Here is a 23,959-nt window from a genome sequence, read left to right on the forward strand (position 1 = left end):
TTCTTTTTACGCCCTTAGCGATAGGCGATTGTGCAGGCAGTTAGGTGTATTACGAAGCAGAAGTTATTGTAACCACTATGATAACTTAACAAGATACAAGAGCCGTTACTGGAAATTCTTCATGGCTGCAGTTCAGAAAATTACAGAAATGTTCAGCAGTTTCAGACATTTTAAATTTTAGTCAAGGATAGTTTTCAGAAACTTGATTTAAAAGTGCTTGCGCTAAAGATCAGGCGGGTATGATATCTATGTTTTACAGGTTTTATATCACTGTGCAATGTGCATTTAGGTAAAATATTTGTTTTAGAAAGAAAACGTGGAACACTTAAGTTTTACAGGTGCGTAATGGTGTCCCAGTTAGCAAAACCCGCCATTTTACATTGTTGTTGGATCAATGTAAAAATGACGGTTTTGCTGTCTGGGAAACGTGTTTCAATAAATATTGCTTGTGCATGACATGCTGTTCTTCATCACATAGTATCTGGCTTATGATCGAGCCGTCGTAATACTGCGGTGGACTGGCAAAAGCAGTGATCTTGTGGCATGAATTAGTAATGCGATGCTGATGAGCCCAGCTTTGTGGGCGAAACCGTCCGCCCCGTTAGCTCAGTGGGTAAGCGCTCGGTTCAAGGTTACGCGGCGTTGGCTCCACTCTCGGGGTGTGCGCTTGAGCGACGCATTCTAAGGACTGCTCTCCATTCAGCGGCACCTAGTGGATTGGATAAATCCCCAAGAACAACATTTCAACAATCGGAAACTTCACTTTTCCAATCTCGTTAACCGGTCCAGGAAATCCTTGTCAAAGGCTTTGTCAGTCCGAGGATAAAGATTCAAAATCAACCAACCAACGCAGCGGAGAAGGTACTGTTGTAATCATCTGTAAGTGTTATAATTTACATCGATCACTTTTTGAAATCTAGTCATTAATTATTTGACTATGATGCAGTGAAGGATTTTGTTTGATTTCCCCAGGCGCGTGATGGGTTGTTGTGCGAGCAAAGAAAAAAGAGACGAAACGAAAAACTCAAGTCCAGCGCAGTAAGTTTTCTTGCTTTCGTTTATTCTGATTAGTTGTTAGGTTTAATGTTTAGCGATCGATTTGCGCATAGGTTAATGAACTGTATAAAAACTTATTTCTCGTATTTTTACACTTTGATGGTAAACTCGTGGATTCAAATGAGTAGATCCCTTGTCCTCTGGTTGATCGTACTGGTTTGATTGTACTTAAAGTTTGAGTTAAAACATCTGCATTTTTCGAAGTAAAATGTGAACAATAGGGTTTATTGTAACATGAGTAGTTGCATTGTAAATATACAGAAGTTTTACAACTTTAAACGTGATTAACACTGTGTGTCTGAATGTTGCGTTTTTTCGTAATCAACCTTTGGGGTAAGGTTTAGTTATCATAAGAGCAAATTTGTTCATGTTACAACTTGTGCTCTCGGTATTTTCCTTGAGATCTCTCAATGAAAGTGCTGCGTATATTTTGCATGTGTTGATTAGCCTACTGGAAGAAATGTTGATTTCTTGCTTGCCTGGTGTGTTGTCGGTATGCTTTGTCAGTTATCGTTCGATTTGTTAACATATTTACTGGTCCTGCTGATCCCTCTCCAGTAGTTCAGGTTATTTATTGAGTGTATGACTGTATATGCTTTCATTTTCGAATCACATAATTACACATGAAGTTATACCCATCAAGTTAACTTCCTAATGAGTTTCAATGGCAAATGTAGCATCGGCAGGCCATAGTTCTGAATGCCCTGCACAAGTGCACATCTAGGCAGAGTAATCATTTTTAATAATTATCAGGAACGAGTTAAAGTCGCTGCAGCCGTGCAGGTGTCTTGACAGCAGTTTTCGAACGTGTTCTTAATCAAGCAGAACTTCGTTTAGATGACGTTTGCAGTGAAAGTGCAGTGAAACACTTGTTTCATTTTTTTTTTGCGTTTTGACGCAAAACGTGATGAGAGAACAAGTAGACTTTTCGAAGCAGTCGTGTTGCTTTTAGGGGTTTGAGAAACTTGGCATGTTCAAATTAGTGTTTCGAATGTAATCTTGAAATGTCAGCTTCAGACCTAATTTTCCCACGAAAATACGCGTAGCATAGGGAGGCCATTTGTCATGACCGGAACTGAAAGACGTTTAATTGCAAATTTCTTAAAGGCATACTAAATGAAATTTTCAAACGGGAATTAAGCATTAAAATGCGTAAACTGAACATTCAAGAATACATTTCAAAAAGAATTACCGAAAAAAAAAATGTTTTCAATGGCACTGGCGAGGCCCAAAGTCCAATGTTTCATTTATTTTTTATTTTTTTCAAAATGACCAAAAAGTGCAAACACTGCTCGAGAATACGTCACTATCGACAGCAATAACAAAAGCCACGTTACCACTTCTGATGTTTCAACATCAGATCTGATGTTTTGAGCAAACTGTCTGATGTTTTGATGTTGAAATCTGCTGTTTTGATGTACATACATACATAGCCTACAGTTTAATCGCCCGCAGTAACAACTATTGCGCGATCAACTGATTATTCGCCTATATTGACGTAGACTGTACAGTCGCACGCTTCGCTGCTCACGCCCATTCTTGTTTTGAAAGCTCTGACAAAAGCGGGCGCGGAATGCTGATCAGACCGCAATGGGGCAAAATTTTATTGAAAATCGTTTTATGGTAGCACGTTAAACACAAAGAACAATCGCCAAGTCAGGTTTTTCCTTCAATATCCCTTTAAGACGCGTTGAACAAACAAGTTAGCAAAAGCTGTGATTGCTTGTAATTTTGTGACTTGTAATTCGTCATGGAAGTTGTTCATCCTCAACTGGATATGAAAACCTGATTGTACAAAAAGATAAAAAGATTGGATGGGTTGGCCAAATACTGATGAAATAGAACAGGTTACATAATGATGACCAACACACACAAAAGAAGCAGTGGCTCCCAGTAGATGTCGCCCAAGAGTGTTTTATCATTACTCTGCATTTGCAAAATTTCTGTGCATCACATTTCCGGATTGCGTGGTCACAGAGCGGTATTATGCGTGGAAAACTTCCCTTCCGTAGTTGATTTGAGTTTATTTCACCCGCCCATTAGTAGAAACGGAGCCTGAAACGACGAATGGCGTGTCATCGCGCCGTTCTTATGATGTATTATCTCACAATTGTAGAAGGCATATTTACTAAAGAAAAGCTTTTGAATCACATCGCCATTCAATTTGTAGGTGACCCACAGAGACTTGCGTTGTCTCTAGTTGTTCAATGCCAAACACTGTTACGTGGACAGGTACTTTCTTACTGGTTTTAACATTACTGCGTCATCATCATCTCTTCACACTAACTTCTTCCACGGTATTGGACCAGTTTAAAGTGAACACTTTCCTCAGTAATTACTTTGATAGGCCGTTGTATGCTTTTGAGAAGAATTTTGTGTCTGCTAGCAGTTCCATTGCTAAAAAACATGTATCGTGGAGCCTTATAAGACATTTAACTGTACTCTTCAAATACGATATTTAGGATAACAATGTGTCAATGCTGTCTCGAAAAAATATTCTACAAAAAGATACCTCATTCATATTCGCCCAAGACGCTTTATTCAGGCAGGGCCGATGATGATGATAAGAAATGCGCATATCAAAATAACAATAAAATACGTGTACCGTCATCCCGATGTGAAAAGTTCAGCCTTGTCAACGATAAACTACTTTTTGAATGAATCAGCTTTGAAAGATGTAGCAAACACACGTTGCTTATACATAATTTGCTTTCAACATGTTGTGGACACGAATTTGCTGATAATTCATTTTAACTTCCTCTAATCCTCTGTTACGTCGCTCATAAGCCCTGTTTGTCCTTTCTTGTTGATAATACTGCCTTGTGTTGAAACGGGCTGTTCCACTGAATGGAACGGAAGTTTACGCAGATCTTTAATCATCCTACGTTGCTTTCCGTTCTATTTGGGTTAGCTGAGTGAAACAGATGCTTACACAGTCGCTATTAAAGCCTAAATTCCAACCAGAAAATCAATCCTTTTTTACAACGATTCAACGTCTGCAGACGTTGAATGTAATAAATGTAAAAATTGACCGATTGACTGACTGGAGTGAAACTGGAAAGAGTTTGTCTTGAAACGATCTGAAACTGACTGCACTCAAAGACAGGGAGATAGTAATTAGCTTGCCGTAATCTGTTCCGAAAACTTGTTTCATGAGACATGTCAAAGTGTCAGTTTTTGATTGATTGAAGGACCTATGCACGGCACACAATTGTCTGCTGTTGCAGCACAACATGCAGCACAGTTTTTATCGTAATGTTGCAACCGTACTTTTCCCTGTTTGCTACATTTGCATCATACTGTTAGGCAACCATCTTGCAAATTCTACCAGCCCTTTGTACGATTAAATTTTTCGAATATATTGTAATTAGTGCAGCTTCCCTGCATACGAGTTGAGTCAGGTTAACACAGTAATCAGGTTTTGATGCCCAACTGGTCAAATCACTGCTAGTATGACCCAAAACCTAGACAAACTGACAGAGTGATTATTTCACATCTTATCCTAAGAAAGAATTGATGATCAACCGTAAGTACAGTTTACTTGAAAGTCATGCAAGACTTTTAGAGAGCAATACCACTGCCAAGATCAGTTTTTGATGAGAAATTATTTCTTATCTTTGCAGCTGTAGCAATTAGATTGCAGTATTTAAAAGGAAAGGATGCCGAAAGGTAGTTTCTGGAGCGGAGTATTTAGTAAAAAGTCTTCTAAAAGGCGATCAAGAGCGAGTGCCAGTACCAGTTCGTCTGAGCCAGCAATATCCCAACCAACAAGCCCAGTACCTCCATCCGATACATCGCAGCTCGGTGAATATGTTACATTTGTTAGCAAAGAGGGTGACATGTTGTGTCAGTGATGTCATTATGTAATGGACTTTCGTATTATTGTATCATCAGTAGCCTACCTGACCAGTGATTGTTTTGTTTCCTGAAGCTTGAGCAGCACAACACAATGTGATGTAGCAAGGGCAGTTGCTGACTCTGTGTTATATTTTTGTTTCATGCATGTTTTCCTAAGTTTTGTTCTATTACAGTTGATCTTTGTTTGCTTGCATTATAAACCATTCTTTCTGTTACTTTTCCCCTCGATTTATTGACAGGTTGTATATATTTGTTATGCAGTATTACTTTTATATTACAATTATGTTATGCATAAGTTTCTTAAGTAAACTTTTTATTTTCAGGGGTCGACATGCACCTGACCCTAATGACCAAGGGGGGCCTGGGTGCATCAGTGCCCCACTGGTTAACACTGGTCCCATGATATCGGGTCCCACTCAAATTCAACCGGGATTAGGGGGCTACAACCCCCAGGGGCAGATGCCAATGTTTAACCCTCCACAAAACGACATGGTCCCCCTCAACCCTGTGATGACGACCAGGCCATCAATGACAGGTAGACTTTGACTTGATCATTATCCTGGCCAAGAATGGTCATGCATACTGCAAACAAGGTTTCATCTAACTCACACTTTCTCATGTTTCACCGATTCTTTCATGGATCCTGTGTGTCGTAAACATAAAGGGGACATGAAACTAAATTTCGTGCTTGTCTTCAGCAGTATTTGCGCTAATGTGTGCGCTGTTCAGTTCATCTAATCAATTTGGAAGTAAGAGAGAAACATAAAAATCTTTTCGTTAATGCGTAGTCTCAAAGCAAATGACGTGCAATCTTAAATGACTTTTGTGTTTGTTCTGACGAAGCGCAACGAATCCTGTTTCTGTTTCTGCTTTTACTTTCTATTTTATCTGATGAACATTGCAGCCACTGATGAAAAAGTATATAATCCCGGCAGCGAAATTTTTTTTCCCACGAGATTTCTGTATGATTGATTCTAGTCACTCTAAAAGTAAGATTTTCCGAAAGTGTTTTGAGAGATTGGTTGATTCAGATTGCGAAATAACTATTTGCCAATGAAATTCTGCAATGATAATAAAATATAAGCTTTCCCTAACCCTACTTTTTTTGAAAAGCTCTTGTGCACCGCAAAAATTAATTTAAAGTAAAAAAAAAGTTTGACTTCGACGGGCGTCGAACCCTCGTTCTCACGATCAGTAGGCAGAGGATGAAACCACTGAACCAACCGTGCCAACGAGAAAATGTTGCATTCACACGGTTTTAATACAAACTTTTACCAAAATATGTAAATGAGACAGAAAGTACGTGGGAAAAAAAATTCGCAATCGCACACTAAAACTTGTCGGTATTCTATTTTTTCTACTAATTAACTTTTCTTGAATTTTGTTTGTTGACTTTTGAGGAGAACGTGATGTTTTATATAGTTGAATATATTTGTTTCAACTTTGTTTTGCATCAACTAATATTTTGAGTTTGGGTTTTACTTTTTCAGAAAACTGATATATATATATAGGTAGTAAGTGTAATGTGTATCATACAATACCAAGACTGACATCATTGATAAAAGGCTCTTTCAAGCCTCTAAAAGTTTTGATCCATAATTTTAGGTTAAATTTGTAAATATGTAAAATATATTGTTATAATGCTCAACGTCTTGCCTGTCTTTGGTACAAGAAAGCAAACTCTCTCCCGAAACTATAATTTTAAGTTGTCTCCAATGCTTAGGGATCTACCCAGTATTGCACAGCAAAGTATGCTTCTTGACTGTTAGAAAATGAGCATCAGCAAACTTAACTCTTGTTATGTCGTTTGGCAATGCCAAGCAGTAAATCAGTCCTTTTTTACATTGAATCAACGTCTGCAGACGTTGAATCAATGTAAAAAAGAACTGATTTTCTGACTAGGATGTATGTCTGTGGCAGCATACAGGAATGATTTGGCTTTAAAATTGAACCCGAAAATGCCGCAGACGTTTGACTCAAATCTTTTATAATATCCGGTGTTCGACAAAACGCTGCATTTCTGCTTGTATTGAAATCATACAGAATCATGTGATCCGATGTTGTGGCTGTTGGAAAATCTTGTGTTATCGTTATACGTAGTTTGTTCAATTTCCATGTCTAGCCCAGTGGTTCCCAACCGGGGTGCCGCGGAACCCTGGGGTGCCAATTGCATTGCTCAAGGGTGCCGCGAGATATTGCAATACTGTGGCCATTCTTTATTTTTGTCCCATCTTTATGTCTGTCCCGCCTTTACGTAATCCGCCCCGCGCCTTTACGTCCGCCCCGTTAGCTTAGTGGTTACGCGCCTGACTCAAGAACACGTGGCGCAAGTTCGACTCTCGGGGTGTGCGCTTCAGCAATGTACGTTAAGGACTGCTCTCCATTCGGCGGCACCTAGTGAATGGAATAATTCCCCGGCAACAACACTTCAACAATCCGAAAACTTCACTCAGCCAATCTCGGTAACCGGCCCTGCGTCAAGAGCCTCTACAAGTATGCAAAACTTGCGCTGTTGCTGCAGTTTTCCATGTCATACCTATGTGAGAGTGGATTTTCCGTATTAACGAACATAAAAACTCAAAAAACGAGAACGACTGCTTATAGTTGAGGAAGAAATACTGGTGGCTTTATCAAATGTGCGCCCAGATATTAAGGGACTTTGTGCAAGAAGTCAAGCCCAAATTTCACACTGACTTTTGAATAAATAGCCTATATTTATTTACGCGCGCTATATTGTACAACTCATTCTGTGTTATTCCATACAGCTATTTGAAATACAGAAGCCTCACAAAATTGATCCAGTTTTGCCAGGGTGCTGCAAACTATTTATCTCTTTGATAGGGTGTCACAAGGTTAAAAAGGTTGGGAACCACTGGTCTAGCCACTGCGCGATTAAGAGAGAGATTGATTCTCATGTTCAGCATTGTTGGTTTTGTTTGTTTTCACTAAAACGATAATTGAACTTACGCTAAAATTGAAAAAAATAAGAACCATTCTTGAACATTACTCAAGTTGTAATGTCAGGTACCTTCGTTAAAAGGCCTCCAGAGGTTGTGATCGCAATCAACGTAGCGTTCATTTGTTGACAAATTAAATTCATAAGCGTCAACCGAGTACAGGAGGGTTCAGGTCTTTCGGTTCACTTCTGAAATGGCCATCTGCGCATGGAAGTGGCAATTAGTCGCACGCTTGCGTGTGTCAGGAAATACCACGTCACATCATTACGTATTTGCGGAATAGCTCACACAACGCTTGTATTGCCGCACCTGGCTAAGATTTATTTGCCTATGTGACAAGTAGTGACACCACGAATATACTGTAAATGCCACGTCTAAATGCATTCATTGGTGCTTCAATGAAATACACAGTAGTTCAAACACAGACTTAAAATGTGCAACTGCTGTGCCTACTTTAACTATAAAACTTCAATAAAGAATTGTTTCGAACTGGAGATGTATTTAATCGTGTGGACACAGCTGCTGGACACTGGCTCCCACACTGACCTGTGGATGGTTGGCGTCTTGTCATGTCCAGTCGTTTGAATTTGGTTTCACAAATCAACTTTTCATTTCAGTGATTATTTTTTTACGTTCAGTTTTCAATTTCTTTTCGTTTTGATTTGCAAATGCCCTTCCATGCTTCATCGCACGTTGCCTATGTTGGTAGCTGCAAGAAATGTCGCTCAGAATCGCTTCTGAAGGCAACCGTTGCTCCGCCTACGTCTGTTGAAACATAACAATCACTGCCAGTGGCTCAATTGAAAAATATTTATACGAATATAATATTGTTTTGCGTGTGATTTTTCATCTGCATAATGCCATATTTCGTTAAATTTGCTGTGGTTAAGTTCATCCATAGATGCATTTACACTTTTTATAATGCAAGTTAATAGTTGTTGTTAATTCCTACCAGAGAAACGCATCTCCCACAATTGGAAAATGCACTTCATTTAGGAACATTGTTTAAAAGCTTCGTATATGTAATCAACTGTAAATTTTTAAACTTGGCCCACTCAAGTTTTAAACTTCATCGGGCCGAACTCTTCACCGTAGACCACTACCTAATTATCCCAGGTTAGAATATTAATATCTTGAAGGTTGAGTCCACAATAACCTTAGAAAATCACTTTCATTATTTTCCAGGCCAAGCTGTCCGGTATGTCGCTTTATATGATTATGACGCCAGAACCGCGGATGACTTATCCTTCAAGAAAGGAGAGCAACTATTTATTCTAAACAGCACGTGAGAAATTGCTTTTATCTGATACAGTAATATTCCCATACAGCAAACCGACCGTTTTTTACTTTGATTTAACGTCTGCAGACGTCTGCAATGTAAAAAAACGGTTGATTTGCTGTCTGGGTTAGTCTTAGATAATACTCTGTCTAGTTTTAGTAATAAGTCTGCACAATGTACCAGCAGATGGCAGGACTTACTTTGACAGAACGTTTGCAACATTGATCGGTTAGTCGGCTTGCTAACCTGCTCTTGCTGATTACCATCAATGGTAGTTTGAAGGGAGATCGATTCGAACGAGAATCGTTTTTCTGCCGTTGTATGTATTTTCATAATAGGTTCTTTTCACTTGGCCTCTTGTAAACCACCTGATTTAAATGTGCCTCTGATGACAGCAAAAATCCTGAACCAACCGAGAAGATAATCACTGCGCTGATCAGTAGCATCAGCTATTATTCGGCGACAGTCTTTTTCGGCGAGTTTCCTATTCGGCGATTTTTTGAAAATTCAACGACGCCTTTTGTAAATCCAACGATTGAATATTCAATATTCAGACATTGAATCAATGTAAATACGAACTGTTATTAGGCTAATTGGGTTCTTTAAACAAATCGAATGGCTTTTGTATATGTTTCTCAGGTACAACCAATACCTAGTCAGCAAAAGTTCCCTTTTGTACACGATTTCAACGTCTGGCGACGTTAAAACGATGTAATTGCGTTTACATTACATTCAAAAGTTTTGTTGACATCAAAAATTCTTTGACTGTTCTGAGTTACAGCATCATTTTGTGAAAAAGGTTGTTTCGATGTAAAATATATTTGAAATATCATATAAAATCAACAAATAGCTTATTTAAAAAATGAATGACATAAACATGACCCAAAGAAAGTGGATGACGTAGGATACATGTCAATTTTATGTGAGCAAACATTTTAATTTAATAGTTCAAACATTTTTCGCTAAATTTCATTTCAATTCATTTTTCTTTGTCGAAATGCAAAAGAAACGATATTGTGGAATAAAATACAAAATTCTCTAAATAAACAGAAGGCGTCGTTGGCTTTTCAAAAAATCGCCGAATAAGGAACTCGCCGAAAAAGGCTGTCGCCGAATAGGAAACTCGCCGAAACGGGCCATTCCGTCAATGTACAACGATTATGTTGTGCAATTCATAGACTTCTTTTTTCGTCAAATGAGCAGCGTTAAAAAAGCAAGTCTAGATTTTTAACAATATTCTACAATATATTTCTTTACCATCAATGCTGTCTTTATGACGTAGTGAAGGCGACTGGTGGTTCGCCAGGTCAGAATCTACCCGTCGTGAAGGCTACGTGCCGGGAAATTATGTGGCTCCATGCGGCGAAATAGAGGCTGAAGAGTAAGCCGCATGGTGACGTGCTGCTTGCCCTGCCGGAATTTATGTTGGTTGATTGATTGATTCATTTTCAGTTCGATATTTTTGTTTCGCAAATTTTTAACAAATGGCGGTTGAAAAAAGATTTTAGTTTTGTATGATTATTTTCGCTTTCAACCTCGGTTGAAACTCTGAAAGTGCTGTACATGATCGTGAGCCAATGCGTCCAAATTAACCAAAGGAAGTATAACTACCATCACACTTTGTTCTCAATCAACAATAGGATTGTCGAAGTCGCTTAGTCGTTCTTGAATTTCCCACTTTTTTCATTGTTCTGAGGAGTAGTAGGTGTGGAGTTATCGTCCAACTATCGACATAGTATTATCCCTGAGTATTATATATAGATTTTTATTTTTGCCTGCTGCTTATCGTGTGCATGGTTTGTTTATATTTTCACCTGCAGTGAAGGAGACTGGTGGGAGGCAAGATCGCTCGCAACGCAAAAAACAGGTTACATTCCCAGCAACTACGTTGCGCCGGCCAACTCCGTGCAGTGCGAAGAGTAAGTTTACTTTACTCTGCTATCTCACCGTTCATTGATTATGTGACTGCAGAATTTTGGTAAAGAATTATTTGGTAAGTATTTGGTAAAGAATTCACAGCCGCATCTCCTTGCTGACGCTAACCCCAATCATCGCTGGGAGATCAAGTCTTTGCCGAAAAAGGCAATTTGTGCAAAGTAGCAGGTTGAATGAGTTATGTTTCTCAGCTTTATCCTGGAATCTAAGCCTGATTGAATGATTGCATGTACCAGTACCTTGATCTTTTTTTTATATGACCACAATGTTCTTGTCTGGGTCAACAAACGCTGTATTTCTCATATCCATGCAGAAACAGTCTCCACACGTTTAAATAGCATTCTAAAGATCATTTCTGAATATTTAAGTTTCAAAAAAGTGTTTTTGTTTTCTTTTTTGAGCCTTTTGATTCATCAATTTAAGTTTGAAATGTCTAACATATGAAATTTCGTTTGTTTTCGTTTGAATGAGTTAAATCCACTTGTTTTGTGTCGTAGTTTTACTTTCAAGAATGAAACCAAATTGTGCATGGCATGCTATGCCAAGCAACTATACGTAACAATTGCCAGGTATTCATACATTATTTACGATTCGAAACGGATCCTATCTAGAACTATTCGAAAGAAATATAAGAAAACCAATTCCATTTCTTGTGAGTTTGAAAGGAAGCGATACGCCTATTTGCTGCGAATTGAGTTTGGTTTTTATTTGGTTGCAATGTAGATCGTTTGACGATTTATTGCTTTATCAACGAACCTGTGTCGGGTTTGACTTCACTAAAACTGGAAATAAATTTTAGTTGGTTCTTTGGAAAAATTGGCCGCAAAGATTCCGAAAGGCTCCTGATGAACCAAGAAAACCAGAGAGGAACTTTCCTCATCCGAGAAAGCGAAACCGCTCAAGGTATGTAGAATTTTCTATATTGACTTCGGCGACAGTAACATTCCGCTACAGTGGCATCTGTTTCAAAGTCCTGTTTTTAAACTGCAGGTAAAATTCGGCTATAGTGGCATTTCGCTATGAACACTTTTTCGAAGGTCCTTTCAGGTGTCACAATAGGCGAGTTCTACTCTAACTGTATTTCATTGCAGACACTTTTGTTAAATTTATTTCCTGTAGGCCTACGTATTGTTTTTTAAAGCAACGTGAGTTGAATTGGCCGTGAGTTGAGGGGCCTTGTAAAACGCTTAAAAGGTTCGCCACCGCTTAAGAGCACTTAGATGTGTTTTTGGCAGTACGCTTATTGGCATGCGTGAAGGTGGACGCGAGGGCCTTGCTTTTCTAACCTAAGTCTTCGAACACTGGACGTTGACCTGAATAAGATAAAACTAATGATACCCAGTTCATGAACTTGGTTTTGTCATCTTGTGGGTATCGTTAAGTCTAAAAAGCATAGATTCCTTGTTAGAAAATCAGTCTTTTTTATATTGAAAACCACCGATTGTGGAGTCTTGTTTTTTTTTGTTAGTTTTACGATTTACTCTAAGTCTGTAACTATGCTCGCTCTTTCTGCAAATACTGTTGTTGATTTTTTAGGGACTTTCTCTTTATCGATCCTCGACGAAGACCAGAGCAAGGGAATGAACGTGAAGCATTACCGCATCAGAAAGTTGGATAGTGGAGGCTTCTATATCACCGCCAGAGCACAGTTCGACACGCTTAAGAAATTAGTAGAACATTATCAAAGTAAGTAAAATGGAATTAGAGAATTTCCCGACATGTGCCAGGCTAATACAGAAACAATGGAAAAGTAGTTTACATAAAAGAAAAGTTATTTTTCAAAACTTTTACCTGTTTGTTTTTTGAAGACATGGAGGTTCAAGTTAGTGTTTGTTTGTAATGTGCTACTGAGCGCACAGTATTGCTTGACTCTTGCAGCAAGGCAAAGTTTAATTTGTCAATTACAATCTCTTAAACAAAAGTGGAAATTGAAAAGTAACCCTGTTAAAGATGGTAACACTGCAAAGTCTGCTATTGAAGATACTTAAAAACTATAACTTGTACCACTTATTGTTTTGATTTAAATCTGGAATAGCTTAGGAAATACAAACCCCAGGCAAAGTTTATTGTTGTAACCTTACAAATTTCTGTGTTTTAACCGAGCGTAGAATCGAGCGACGGTTTATGCTACCGGCTCACTTGCCCTTGTCTACCGGTGGAGCCAAACACAGTCAGCATATCACGTGATGTTTGGGAAATCGGCCGTAACGAGTTAACTCTGCAAAAGAAATTGGGAGCGGGAATGTTTGGCGAAGTTTGGAAAGGTCATGTTTTCAATTGGGCCGCCATCTTTGTTGGGTTGAATCATCTTTTGCGTGCATGGCTGTAATAGAAAAGTGGCCTGCAATAAATGACGTGCATGTCCAGAGTTTTGCTTTGTGGCGAATCTCGAAGTAACACAATGTGATGTTGTCGCATACAGAAGCACTACGTTGATTCATCGTCTCCCGACGTAAACGTAATCGAAGTATTGAATCTGTATTTGGTTACATACGCATATTGAGGTTGATGGTTTATGATTTTTCGTTTTTACTTTTTTGTTTTCTTCCCCGCTTCAAAATCTTCCACTGCTCATCCTTCTTTTTCATGGTTGAGCGCATTCGAACTTTAATGTTTCTCAATCACATTGTTTCATCACAATCTCACAATATTTCATCACAATCTCACGATATTTCATCACAATCTCACGATATTCATCACAATTTTACACATTCACGAAATGTTATTTCAATCTCCTGCTAATCACACCTTGATCTGACTTCATTCTTGTCCCTTGCCCCCTTGAAATCACTAGACGTTGCTGATGGTCTTTGTTGCCGTATGCTTGACCCATGCCCCCTTCTTGAAAAACCTCAGACCATAACGATTGCCCGTGATGTTTGGGAGATTCCCAGAGAGTCTCTGATTCTTCAGAAGAAGTTGGGAGCTGGAATGTTCGGTGAGGTGTGGAAAGGTGGGTAATCATCATTTGTGATCGATTCACTCATAATTGGGATTTTCTCTGGAAACCAGATGAAATATAATTCTGGATTACTGTTCTTACCTTACACTTCATTTTTAGTTTGTTATTTATGATAAAATTTGCAACCGATTAGCAAAACAACTTTACATGATAAAAATGTAAAAATATATGTACATTTTTGCAAGATAAGGGTATTCATTTTTAGTTGAAAATAACTTTCCAATGGAACTGATTGAATCCCACTAAAATTCACCAAGCAGTCTGTTGTATTTCCAGACGTTTAATATAAAATAAACAATAATAATTGTAGCGATAGCCAACCAAGTGAGAAAACCATTTACCTCTTGTTACTTACTCACTTATGTGCACAAAAACAACTCAATATATATCAAGAAAGAAACGCAAAACAATCAACTAAGGAACGTGGTACAGAACGCTCAATTGATTACACGCGCAGTGCGGTGGTAATCAATTCCAACGTCTGTACCAGAAAACGCTGAACTGTGATTATGTAGTGACGCTGGTCACGAGTTTACATATATTCAACGTAAATAAAATGACGACTATAACACAGTCTTATTTTTTCATCAAACATTTCCAACTCACTTTTTTCGAAGCAAAACAACAAAAGCGACTTGCTTCGCGTTTGTTGCTTTATTCTACAGAACAGCAAACACTGGTATCACAGAATAGCTTCTGTTGGGACAAATTCAACGCTCTTTTTCTTTTAAAGTTTACGTTTTTTTCTCTCTTTCAAATCCCATTACTACCCTGCGTGATTGCATGCTCCTTCTTAGTAAAGGTGCCAGTAGATGCGCATGCCTTTCCTTTTAATTCATATGTTTTGCTTTGCATGCCTTGGTTATAGACAGAAGTTACATAAAGTTGCAATTAGTAAACTGAATGCTTTTGAAGTAACATTCGCATAGTAGCCCAATGAATCGTTGGTGTTTTTTGCATGGGTAATAAGTATCTTCCAACCTGAAAATATGGTACTGCTGTTTTGTATTGAGTGCTGGCATTTGCACAACAATCTAACCTCTTGGCATAATTTATTTAGAATCGATGTCACTATAATCATAGCATCTTCAGCTAGCACATGCTGTGAAAACGTAAAAAAGTGTTATACATCAAAATGAAAAATACGTAAAACGAACAAATAAAGCAAACTCCGATATTAACGCGCAGATGAGAATATCAAATAGCTTCCATACATACAGTATATACTTATTTAAAATAAAGTTGAAAAATATTGTCATGCCTTGCAACTTTATGGTTTTCATGCTTTTATTCTTTTTGCTTTGTCTTTAGCGTTGTCGATTCGAACACGATCATTGGTATATTTTCGTATTTTAGTGCAGCCACAGGCAACACTAGCACCGTTAACTATCGCCAGGTAACAGTGTTGCCAAAGTAAAAGTTTATTTGATTGGAAATAGATTACACAGAGCTGTGTTGAAACTTTGTTGATGAATTTCTACAGGTTTGTGGAATGGAACCACAGAAGTTGCTATTAAAACGCTTAAAACAGGAACCATGTCGCCTGAGGCTTTCCTAGCTGAAGCGAAGATCATGAAGATGCTGCGACATGAAAAGCTCGTCAGTCTCTATGCCGTGGTAAGGCCCACGTGAGAGCATTAGTAAACTTATCCTAGCTAGTAGACCACTTCTTTTTACGTGCTGTTACACCACGGTGGTAGGTTGAATGAAAATATCATTTTCTACAACACGTACTATTTTTTTTGTAATCATTTGACCGAACCATTGCTTCTAGCATTGTACCGGGGCAGTGCCGGTCTTGGGGTTTTTCGGGCCCTGTGCGGAATATGCTTTTGCGGGCCCCAATGGCAATAATGCAATTCAGTGGCGTAGCTAGGTACTTTGAAAGGGGAGGGGGCGGCGTGATCGCCAAAGACGACAACCAGCGGCGGGGGGTCTGGGGGTCCTCCCCCAGAAATTTTTGAAAAATTACTTTGAATTTGGGACATTCTGAGAGCATGTTCAACAAAAATTTAGGTATGAATATTACTGTGAAATGGTGCTGTCCGGTGGCATAGCAAAAGGATAAGATCATGCTTTCTTTGGCATTTTTCGGAAATAAAGCTATGTCTCTACAGTATGTTGAGTCTGGATGCAACCTATTTCGTTCCCTGAAATCGTGTAACAAAATTAAATTTCGACTTATTTCGTCCCCTGAAAAGATTGAGAAATTTTGAAATGTTTGCGGCAACTCCGATCAGCGATTTCGGCTATGTCGTTTTTTTTTTCTCGATCTTTTCAGGGTACGAAATATTTAAGCGACGAAATAGGTTGAATTCGTTGAGTCTCTATGTTTTCTTGTTGCGAATTCCTTTGCTGAATTCACTTGTTGAATTTTTCCTTTGAAAATGACAAAATTACTGCATTTTCTGAGTAAATTGCGGGCCCCCTAATTTGCGGGCCCTGTGCGATCGCACGGTTTGCACATCCCAAAGACCGGCACTGACCGGGGGCATTGGGCGGAAGGCTCTAACCTTAAAAAAAATATGAATAGCTAACTGGCCCATGCGATTATCTACAGAATTAAGGCCGAAAGTTTTTTTGGAAAATTTTTTGGGAGGTGCTCCAATAAAACCACAAGATGATTCGGAAAGTCGAATGGACGCATTTCGACTTCGGTCAAATCATCCAGCAACGAAACGAGAGAGATCATCTTTCACTGGCGACAATTTGCTTCGTTTTCCAGGTCTCCTCAGAACCAATCTACATCATTACGGAGTTCATGTGTCATGGAAGTTTGTTGGATTACCTGAAGGAAGGTCCTGGGAGACACTCAACACTGGTGGACCAGATTGATATGGCAGCCCAGGTATTCATCCGCTCTTGTCCTTATTGTTTCTTCGGTTACTTCGCCAGTTTCCATTCTATGCATTTTTAAACGGATTATAGAGTTTCAGAAATGTATGAGAACGAAACCCTGTATTGAAGCCACGTCTGCAGATGTTGAATCAATGCAAAATGACGGATTTGGCTGTATGGGGCAGGACCTCTAGTGACGTCATTGTGACGTACCACTGTGCGAGTTTATACGTAATTTTTGGGTTTTTCTTAAAGAGACAGACAGACGCAAAGTCATTTTGGTTTTCCAAATAGCAATTGCGATTAAAGCCTGTTGGAAATGCACTTTATCGATGGACTGTTCTTATAAGGCTATGATCCAGTGACTTCCCCACAGATTGCAGCCGGTATGGCATACATCGAGAGGATGAACTACATACACAGAGATGTCAGGGCTGCCAATATACTGGTCGGGAAGAACCAGGTTTGCAAGATTGCTGACTTCGGCCTGGCCAGGTTGATTGTCGATGACGAGTACAGCGCAAGACAAGGTGACTGTTATGACTATCATATCGATCCCAGCCGGCAAAAGTTGCTCTTTTTTTTTACACCGTTTCAACGTGGTCAAACGGGAAAATGGGCAACTGTTGCTGGCCAGGATAAGCTTAGCTGAGAAGAAGTTTTCTACCAAAATCGATATCTTACCTATATTGTGTGTATACTGTATAATGTAATGTGTTAGACCTAGAGCAATTTCGATAGGCCTATCGCTTTAGCCAGTCTTGCTTCCACGTTTGTTTCACGTTCAAAGAAATTTCTCATGTTGCTTTGAGTTCAAGTTCTGGCGTCATGCGTTATTTTGTTAACAAGATCATAATCTATTCCTTCTCAAGGGCTCGATTAACGAAGCAGATTTTTTTTCACTGTTGATGCCCAATTGTACTTACTTTCCACTTGCAAACTGCGATCAGACCAACGATTGATGCTGAATTGTGACCAGACTGACCGATTGTGCATGCTCCAGGTGCAAAGTTCCCTATCAAGTGGACTGCCCCTGAGGCAGCGATGTACGGACGCTTCACAATCAAGTCCGATGTATGGAGCTTCGGTATCCTCCTCACTGAAGTCGTTACGAAAGGACGGATTCCATACCCAGGTGGATTGTCGTTCATTATTTTATGTTGAATTTTCTTAATCTTGGTCTTTAAATTCAATCGTATATTCTTACTTTCTCCCTTCTGTTCTTCTTATTCTTTCTATCTTTCTCTTAACTATTTTTTCTGTCTATCTCTCTTCACGTCTCTATCTCTATTTTTTCATCTCACTTTTTTATCATTCCATTTAAAAATTAAGAAAAGGTTAAATTGTGGTTAGATAAATACTTAACTTTAACAATTTTTAAGTCTCTTTCTCTATAACTTTAAGTTTCTATTTTTTCTCCCACGTATCATTTTTTATTTCATTTTTCTATTAATCTCTATTTTCTTTTTGGAAAAGCATGGTCTCGCAGTTGAGGTATTCTTGTTACATTTTGATTGTTACGTAGGGATGATGAACAGAGAGGTGTTGGAGCAAGTAGAAAGAGGTTACAGAATGCCTAAGCCCACTCTTGGACCTACCGAGGCTCCCTGTCCTGATTCATTGTATGAACTTATGCTCCACTGTTGGAACAAAGAGGTGCTCTACAGACCCACTTTCGAATATATTCAGGTACGCTGTTTACGTTATTTATACGCAATATTTCGTTATCTTAACACAAATACCATCAGTGGCCATCCGCTTGCAACTGATTGCGTATCCCAACAAGGTTATTTGTTTCCAAGAGTGGTTTTGAGTTGACTCGCCCAGTGTTGCCAAATTGTCGGATCCATGTCTGAATGTTGTCTCGCCATTGTTCTGGTTGTCTGCCACGTTTCTCTTTTATTTGACTTTGCCGTCACGTAATAGTTTTTGTTAAATATGGAAACACTATTTTGAAGGTCATTTTTTCTTGCTTAAAAACAGCGACCTATTAAACAACGGAAATAACGTTCATTTTACGTCACGTATCGCGTTACTTAGCAACGTTGCTTGCTTTCTCGATGGCTACGACTTTCAACAAGATCCCAATACATGGCAGTTGGCTGCCACCTGTGTGTCTCGTGTTGCTGCAAGGTAATTGGCAACCTGTATGGCTGCCATAATAGGATTGTACGTCATCACCTGTAGGAGATGTGTCCACACCCCCAGACACTTTAGGACGTTTCCATTCCTTTTCACTCGTAGTCTTTGAATAATTGGTCTGAAGATGAATTTGAGAAGGAATGAATTGATAGTACGTTTTTAAATGTTTTCTTTTCTGATTAAGTTATTAACCAGCTGTTGTTTTCTCCTTTCTTACCAGCTCATTGACGAAACGTTTCATCTGCAGGGTTTCTTAGAAGATTATTTCACTGCGACGGAACCGAACTACAGAGAAGCGAACGAGTTTTAGAATTAACTAGAACGTCCGGTTACGAAAACAAACGGAGATCGCTCTCACACGCCACGTGTCGAGTCGTCGCTGGGTGGCGCATGGAAGGGTCTCGAACTTCACGTGCTGGCGCATGCAAAGGCGCCATTCTAACATCACAACTAGATAAAGAGTTTTGTTTATGTATGAGGCCACCTCTTGCCGGATAGTCTCTTCGCGAAGTTTACATGCAACATCTTTTTATCGCAGTTTACTATTCGCTTTATCTAATAACGACTGTTATCAACACAAGTTTGTACAAAGAAACCTGATATTTTTTTCATCACTTTCTGCAAAACGTTTTTAGATCACAGTGCAACCTCGTCAATGCAACCACTTTTGAGACGTGGACTGTGGTCGTGTTGATGAAAGGTTGCAAACAAGTTTCAAGGTGCATGCAATGAAGCAAGGGAATATTAAGCCAAAAACTTTACACTTGACTTTGACGTTTTTCAGCAGCATGTTAGGCCAATTGTAGGCTACTGACAACTGCTATGAACAAGTTGGTCTATCTACAATCTTATAAGTCGTCGTGCTTGCGATTCTTTCAAATAAAATGTAACCAGTTACCAGCAGCTGCTGGAATTAGTTTTTGACTCCAAAGCTTTAAGTTTTGTTCCTACTGAAATTAATGCTGATCTAGGCTGCCTATATGTCGCATTTTACAACTCGATTTCACACAAATACACCAACTATCTTTTGTTTACGTGTCCTTAATTACCCTAAAGACAGCTCATAACGACAGATCATTTGCAAAAAAACGTCGCTGGAAAAGCGTTTGCAGACTTTGTAACCAGCTCAGTGGCCGGGTGGTTTTACCTTCGGCTCTGGTCCTGGTAGATCTGAGATCGATTCCAGGTCGGGTCAAACCGAAGACTTTAATAACGGTGCTGATATATGTTTTTCCTGCATAACGCAGCGAGAATAAGTCGAATAATACTGCGATAACATTTAAACCTGATATGAAATTTAAAATGAGCCCTATCGCTAAAAGACCTTAGCTGTTGTAGAGCGACAACAAACAAAACATGAAATTATTATTATCAAGAAAGTCCATTTGTGCACGACTTTCTGTTTTTCGGACGTCGGTATTTCTTGTTCAAATAGGAGAATATACATGCGTTATAAGCATTAGAACAGGGGTCACCAACCTTTTTTGCATGCGGGCCACTTTGGCACTAAGGAGAGCTGTGGCGGGCCGCACTAATAAAATTTTAGGTAGGTTGACTCTTATGCTAGAAATGAACGCGTTTCGTACCCAGTATTCAGCGTTACATGTTGTTACTATTTATCTTAGAATACCGCAGCAACAAAATTAGTCGAACAATGCTACCGCCAGGCCAAGCTCCTTTAACAACACTTTTGACTTCTTTAGCAATGTCTAATAAACGAGGCCACTTGTTTTGCGCACTTGTAGCGAGGCGAACGGTTTCATTAGAATATTCATCGCCAAGCAAGAGTGATGTCACTTCGCTTCGCAAAAGATATCTTGCAATTAACAGTTTCAGTAACCAAAGAAATGTTTGACACATCGCAATACAGGCAACAACAGTGACCTGCTATGCTGCTAACATATCAGCGAAAAATAGGCTCCAATAACGGGGAGAAAGAAACTAGGCACCATGAAACAAACGCTTGTAGAAATCAGCGAAAAAAACGTTTCTATCGTAACTCATGAACGGTGTTCCCTCTAAAAAAGCAATGAGTTGGTTTTTCATCTTTTTGTGAGAGTCTATAAAACCGTATTTCTTGATTATTAGACAACTGTTACTTGCGGTGCTTATCAGCATGGCAAGAATTGTTGATTAACAACATTTTGCAGTAAAAAACTAAATATTTTCATAATTCAACCAGAAGTTGTCTTTTGAAAATACAACCATAATACAACCAGTAGGCCTAGTTGTCTTATGAAAATACAACCAGAAGTTGTCTTATGAAAATACAACCAGAATTAATACAAACAACACCTGTCAGAAGATATTTCATTTTATTGATACAACCAGAAAATGTCTTTAAATTTATATATAATACTTTGTTAATTTATTATAAATTGACTTTGCACACCGGCCTATTTTGCTAACAAAAACTTGCTTAAAGGTAACACTGCTTGTGAAACACAATAACGGTGAAACGCACACTAGTGTTTACATGACACTTACAAACTTAAAATAAGCAACCCTATGCTCACAGACAATTTCGAAAACAGACGTTTTAATCAACCACTGGGACAGTGGACAGTGTGGCTGGACATCGCATTGGAATAACGTTGAGCGACCCCCACCTAGAACTACAATCTGAATGGTCGGTCGGTGGAATCGCATGCAAAGCGAAAATATGCTTCCCGGAAAGTATTTTTTACCTTCATGCTAATTGACTCATCAAGAAAAGTATTTTTGGTTATACTTGTACGCTGATACCTTCCGCGGGCCGCCATTTGGTGACCCCTGCATTAGAACATTAAACAGTGTAAAACCAAAATATTTAAAATGTGCATCAATGAAACAGCATTAACAAATCGGTACGCTATGGTAAATTTTGTAAAGAGCTAGGAGCGCATGTTTGGGTTTTTGCTGCAATTTTCCTTATTACGGTCAGAGGTGGACAGCAGTGGCGCTATTTTTTTCCAACGTGGCGGATAGGCGCTGTATTTAGGCTGCTTCAGTCGTGCTTTCGCTACTTTTCCAAGTCAAGTTTAGACTTTTTTGATGAACATATAAGCCTACTGGAAACGAGAAAAAATTCCACTGAGAATAAATGTAGAATATTTTGAACATTTTCACTTGTGCGGTAGCTTGTAACTTATAGGCCTAGCCTACGACGACATCACGCTGGTTACATAGGCCTACAGTAGGCTAATGTTGAGGCTATTGCAACGGCTGGTAGCAGAGCGAGATGAGGTAGACAAATGTAGCGAAAAGCAAGAATAAAAATGTAGTTATGTCACAGCAAACTTCTATGAAAACCTATTGTAGTGGTAGGCTATTGTTTTGTTGTTGCTGTGAACTTCAGTTGTTGTTTTTTTCTGACCATTAGCCTATAGCACATTAACAATAGCCTACACGTCAACATGGCAAAGGTCGAAAAAAAAGTAGAAGTGACAAAACCGAATGTTAAAACGTGCTTGTGGCCGAAGTAAGTTATGAAGTTGAAAGAAATTTGGCACAGGAGGGGATTCGTCGGGGATTAAGGCAAGGACTACCGGTACCGTAATGAATTTACAGTAAGTTGTTGCCCATTTCCTTTGATTAAAGTTGGAATCTACTGTTTTGCCTCACTTTGGACAATCTGCATCTTGGACACGAAATAGAAAAATGGAAATGAAAAGAAAATGAAAAATTACAAGCCGAAAAACGCTGCACGAACTAAATATGAGTAGGCCCCTATAGTTAAAGGTTGACCCCAGTGGGGGTTTGGAAAGCAGTAGGCTACACACGGCTGTGTATGATTTAATTAGCTATTGATTATCAAGCTTTTGTAATTTTGTTTTATTTTTTAAACAGTCAAAAACATAAGACAGTCTAAAATGAGTGGGCCTCTAGTCAGCCGAGAGACTCCGGCCGGAGGGTACGAGGGGTGGTTAACACGGCCCTGTTTGCTACCATCCTGATTGTGCCATAATCTAACCAACAGCTGTAACTTACAAGACATTGTTTTTACTTTTCATTTACTCTGCTTGTTTGTTTATAAGTGGCGCTATTAAAACAAAATAAAAAAATGACTTGACTTGCACCTGGCAACTTTGGTCAGAAGAAATTTCGGATTTTTCTAAAATGAAAAATAACTGTGGAAACATAGATAAGTTAAATTTTGGCTTACGTCATAATAGTCAAGGAACTTAATGGCTTTGTTGTACGTTTGTTTCCATTTTCTAAGCTAGAAGAACAATTGTAATCAGAAATTTTGGGAAATGTCTTGTTTTCGTTATCATTTTTATCCCGTGGTATCACATCAAAAAAACTTCAAGGCAAGTGTATGCGAGGTTTGTCTGAATCTAGTACCTTGAAGAATGTCACTATTGGTGACCTTTTGTAGTGCAGTGCGAAATGTGGCCTCACCCTAAATTTCTATGTTGAAGGAAATCATAAGTTCTGTTTTTTTTTACTGCGAGTATTAGTTTGGTTAGCGGTGCTGATGAAACTTGTTTTTTTCTATTCTTAATTTGGTAAAATAAGTCATCCAATTCAGTACTGGTATGTAGACTTGGAAGACAGATAAATGCCTTTTTTCAGAAAAAATGAATGGCAGAGGCTATATTTGCCATACTGCATGCTATATTCTGATTAGTGCCTCTGAGGCTATATTTTCCTGTTCACTCAAGCAAAATGTTTAACCTCATTATGTGCTCAGGCGTGTTATTTATACATATACGTAAGACCAGTATCTTTTTGCGAAACATTAAGTTGCTTATGCACAATAAACATATGAAGACAATAGCAACAAAACAAACAATATCAGTTAGTAAATCAAAACTCTAAAATTATGTATTATTAAAACTTTTTTTCCAAAATAAGTAGGCTATTGTTAATTTATACAGCTACCAAATCTACTTCTTAGTTTACAACTACCAAAGCAGATTTGAGCAATAAACCAGCATTTTCCTTGCC

The 23,959-nt window shown here is 38.8% G+C and overlaps 1 protein-coding gene across 7 annotated transcripts; it reads left to right on the top strand.

Moving 5' to 3' along the window:
* Nucleotides 1–264: 264 nt before the first annotated feature.
* LOC145785744 (tyrosine-protein kinase Yes-like) lies at nucleotides 265–20,051 on the top strand. 7 transcript variants are annotated; one of them, XM_082597449.1, is made up of 14 exons: nucleotides 265–338; nucleotides 973–1,038; nucleotides 5,238–5,449; nucleotides 9,057–9,156; nucleotides 10,433–10,531; nucleotides 11,885–11,988; nucleotides 12,622–12,771; nucleotides 13,194–13,349; nucleotides 15,531–15,664; nucleotides 16,773–16,895; nucleotides 17,262–17,415; nucleotides 17,889–18,020; nucleotides 18,411–18,574; nucleotides 19,275–20,051. In XM_082597449.1, the coding sequence occupies exons 2-14, from the start codon at nucleotides 980–982 to the stop codon at nucleotides 19,335–19,337; spliced, it is 1,650 nt and encodes a 549-aa protein (XP_082453575.1). In that variant the 5' UTR covers nucleotides 265–338; nucleotides 973–979; the 3' UTR covers nucleotides 19,338–20,051. The 7 variants fall into 7 exon arrangements, with proteins under 7 accessions (XP_082453575.1, XP_082453573.1, XP_082453574.1 ...); XM_082597447.1 differs by lacking the exon at nucleotides 13,194–13,349 and adding an exon at nucleotides 13,880–14,038; XM_082597448.1 differs by lacking the exon at nucleotides 10,433–10,531 and adding an exon at nucleotides 10,971–11,069.
* The last annotated feature ends 3,908 nt before the right edge of the window (nucleotides 20,052–23,959 follow it).

Source organism: Aplidium turbinatum, chromosome 16 (genome assembly GCF_918807975.1).
Source record: "Aplidium turbinatum chromosome 16, kaAplTurb1.1, whole genome shotgun sequence".
Lineage (NCBI taxonomy): Eukaryota > Metazoa > Chordata > Ascidiacea > Aplousobranchia > Polyclinidae > Aplidium > Aplidium turbinatum.

What these genes read in the sequence shown, in the direction of transcription:
- LOC145785744 (XM_082597447.1), top strand. Translation starts at nt 980, where the DNA reads ATGGGTTGTTGTGCGAGCAAAGAAAAAAGAGACGAAACGAAAAACTCA. An exon ending in AGAAAGCGAAACCGCTCAAG is followed by an intron (nt 11,989 to 12,621) that starts GTATGTAGAATT and finishes TTGATTTTTTAG; the next exon opens with GGACTTTCTCTTTATCGATC. An exon ending in AGATTGATATGGCAGCCCAG is followed by an intron (nt 16,896 to 17,261) that starts GTATTCATCCGC and finishes ACTTCCCCACAG; the next exon opens with ATTGCAGCCGGTATGGCATA.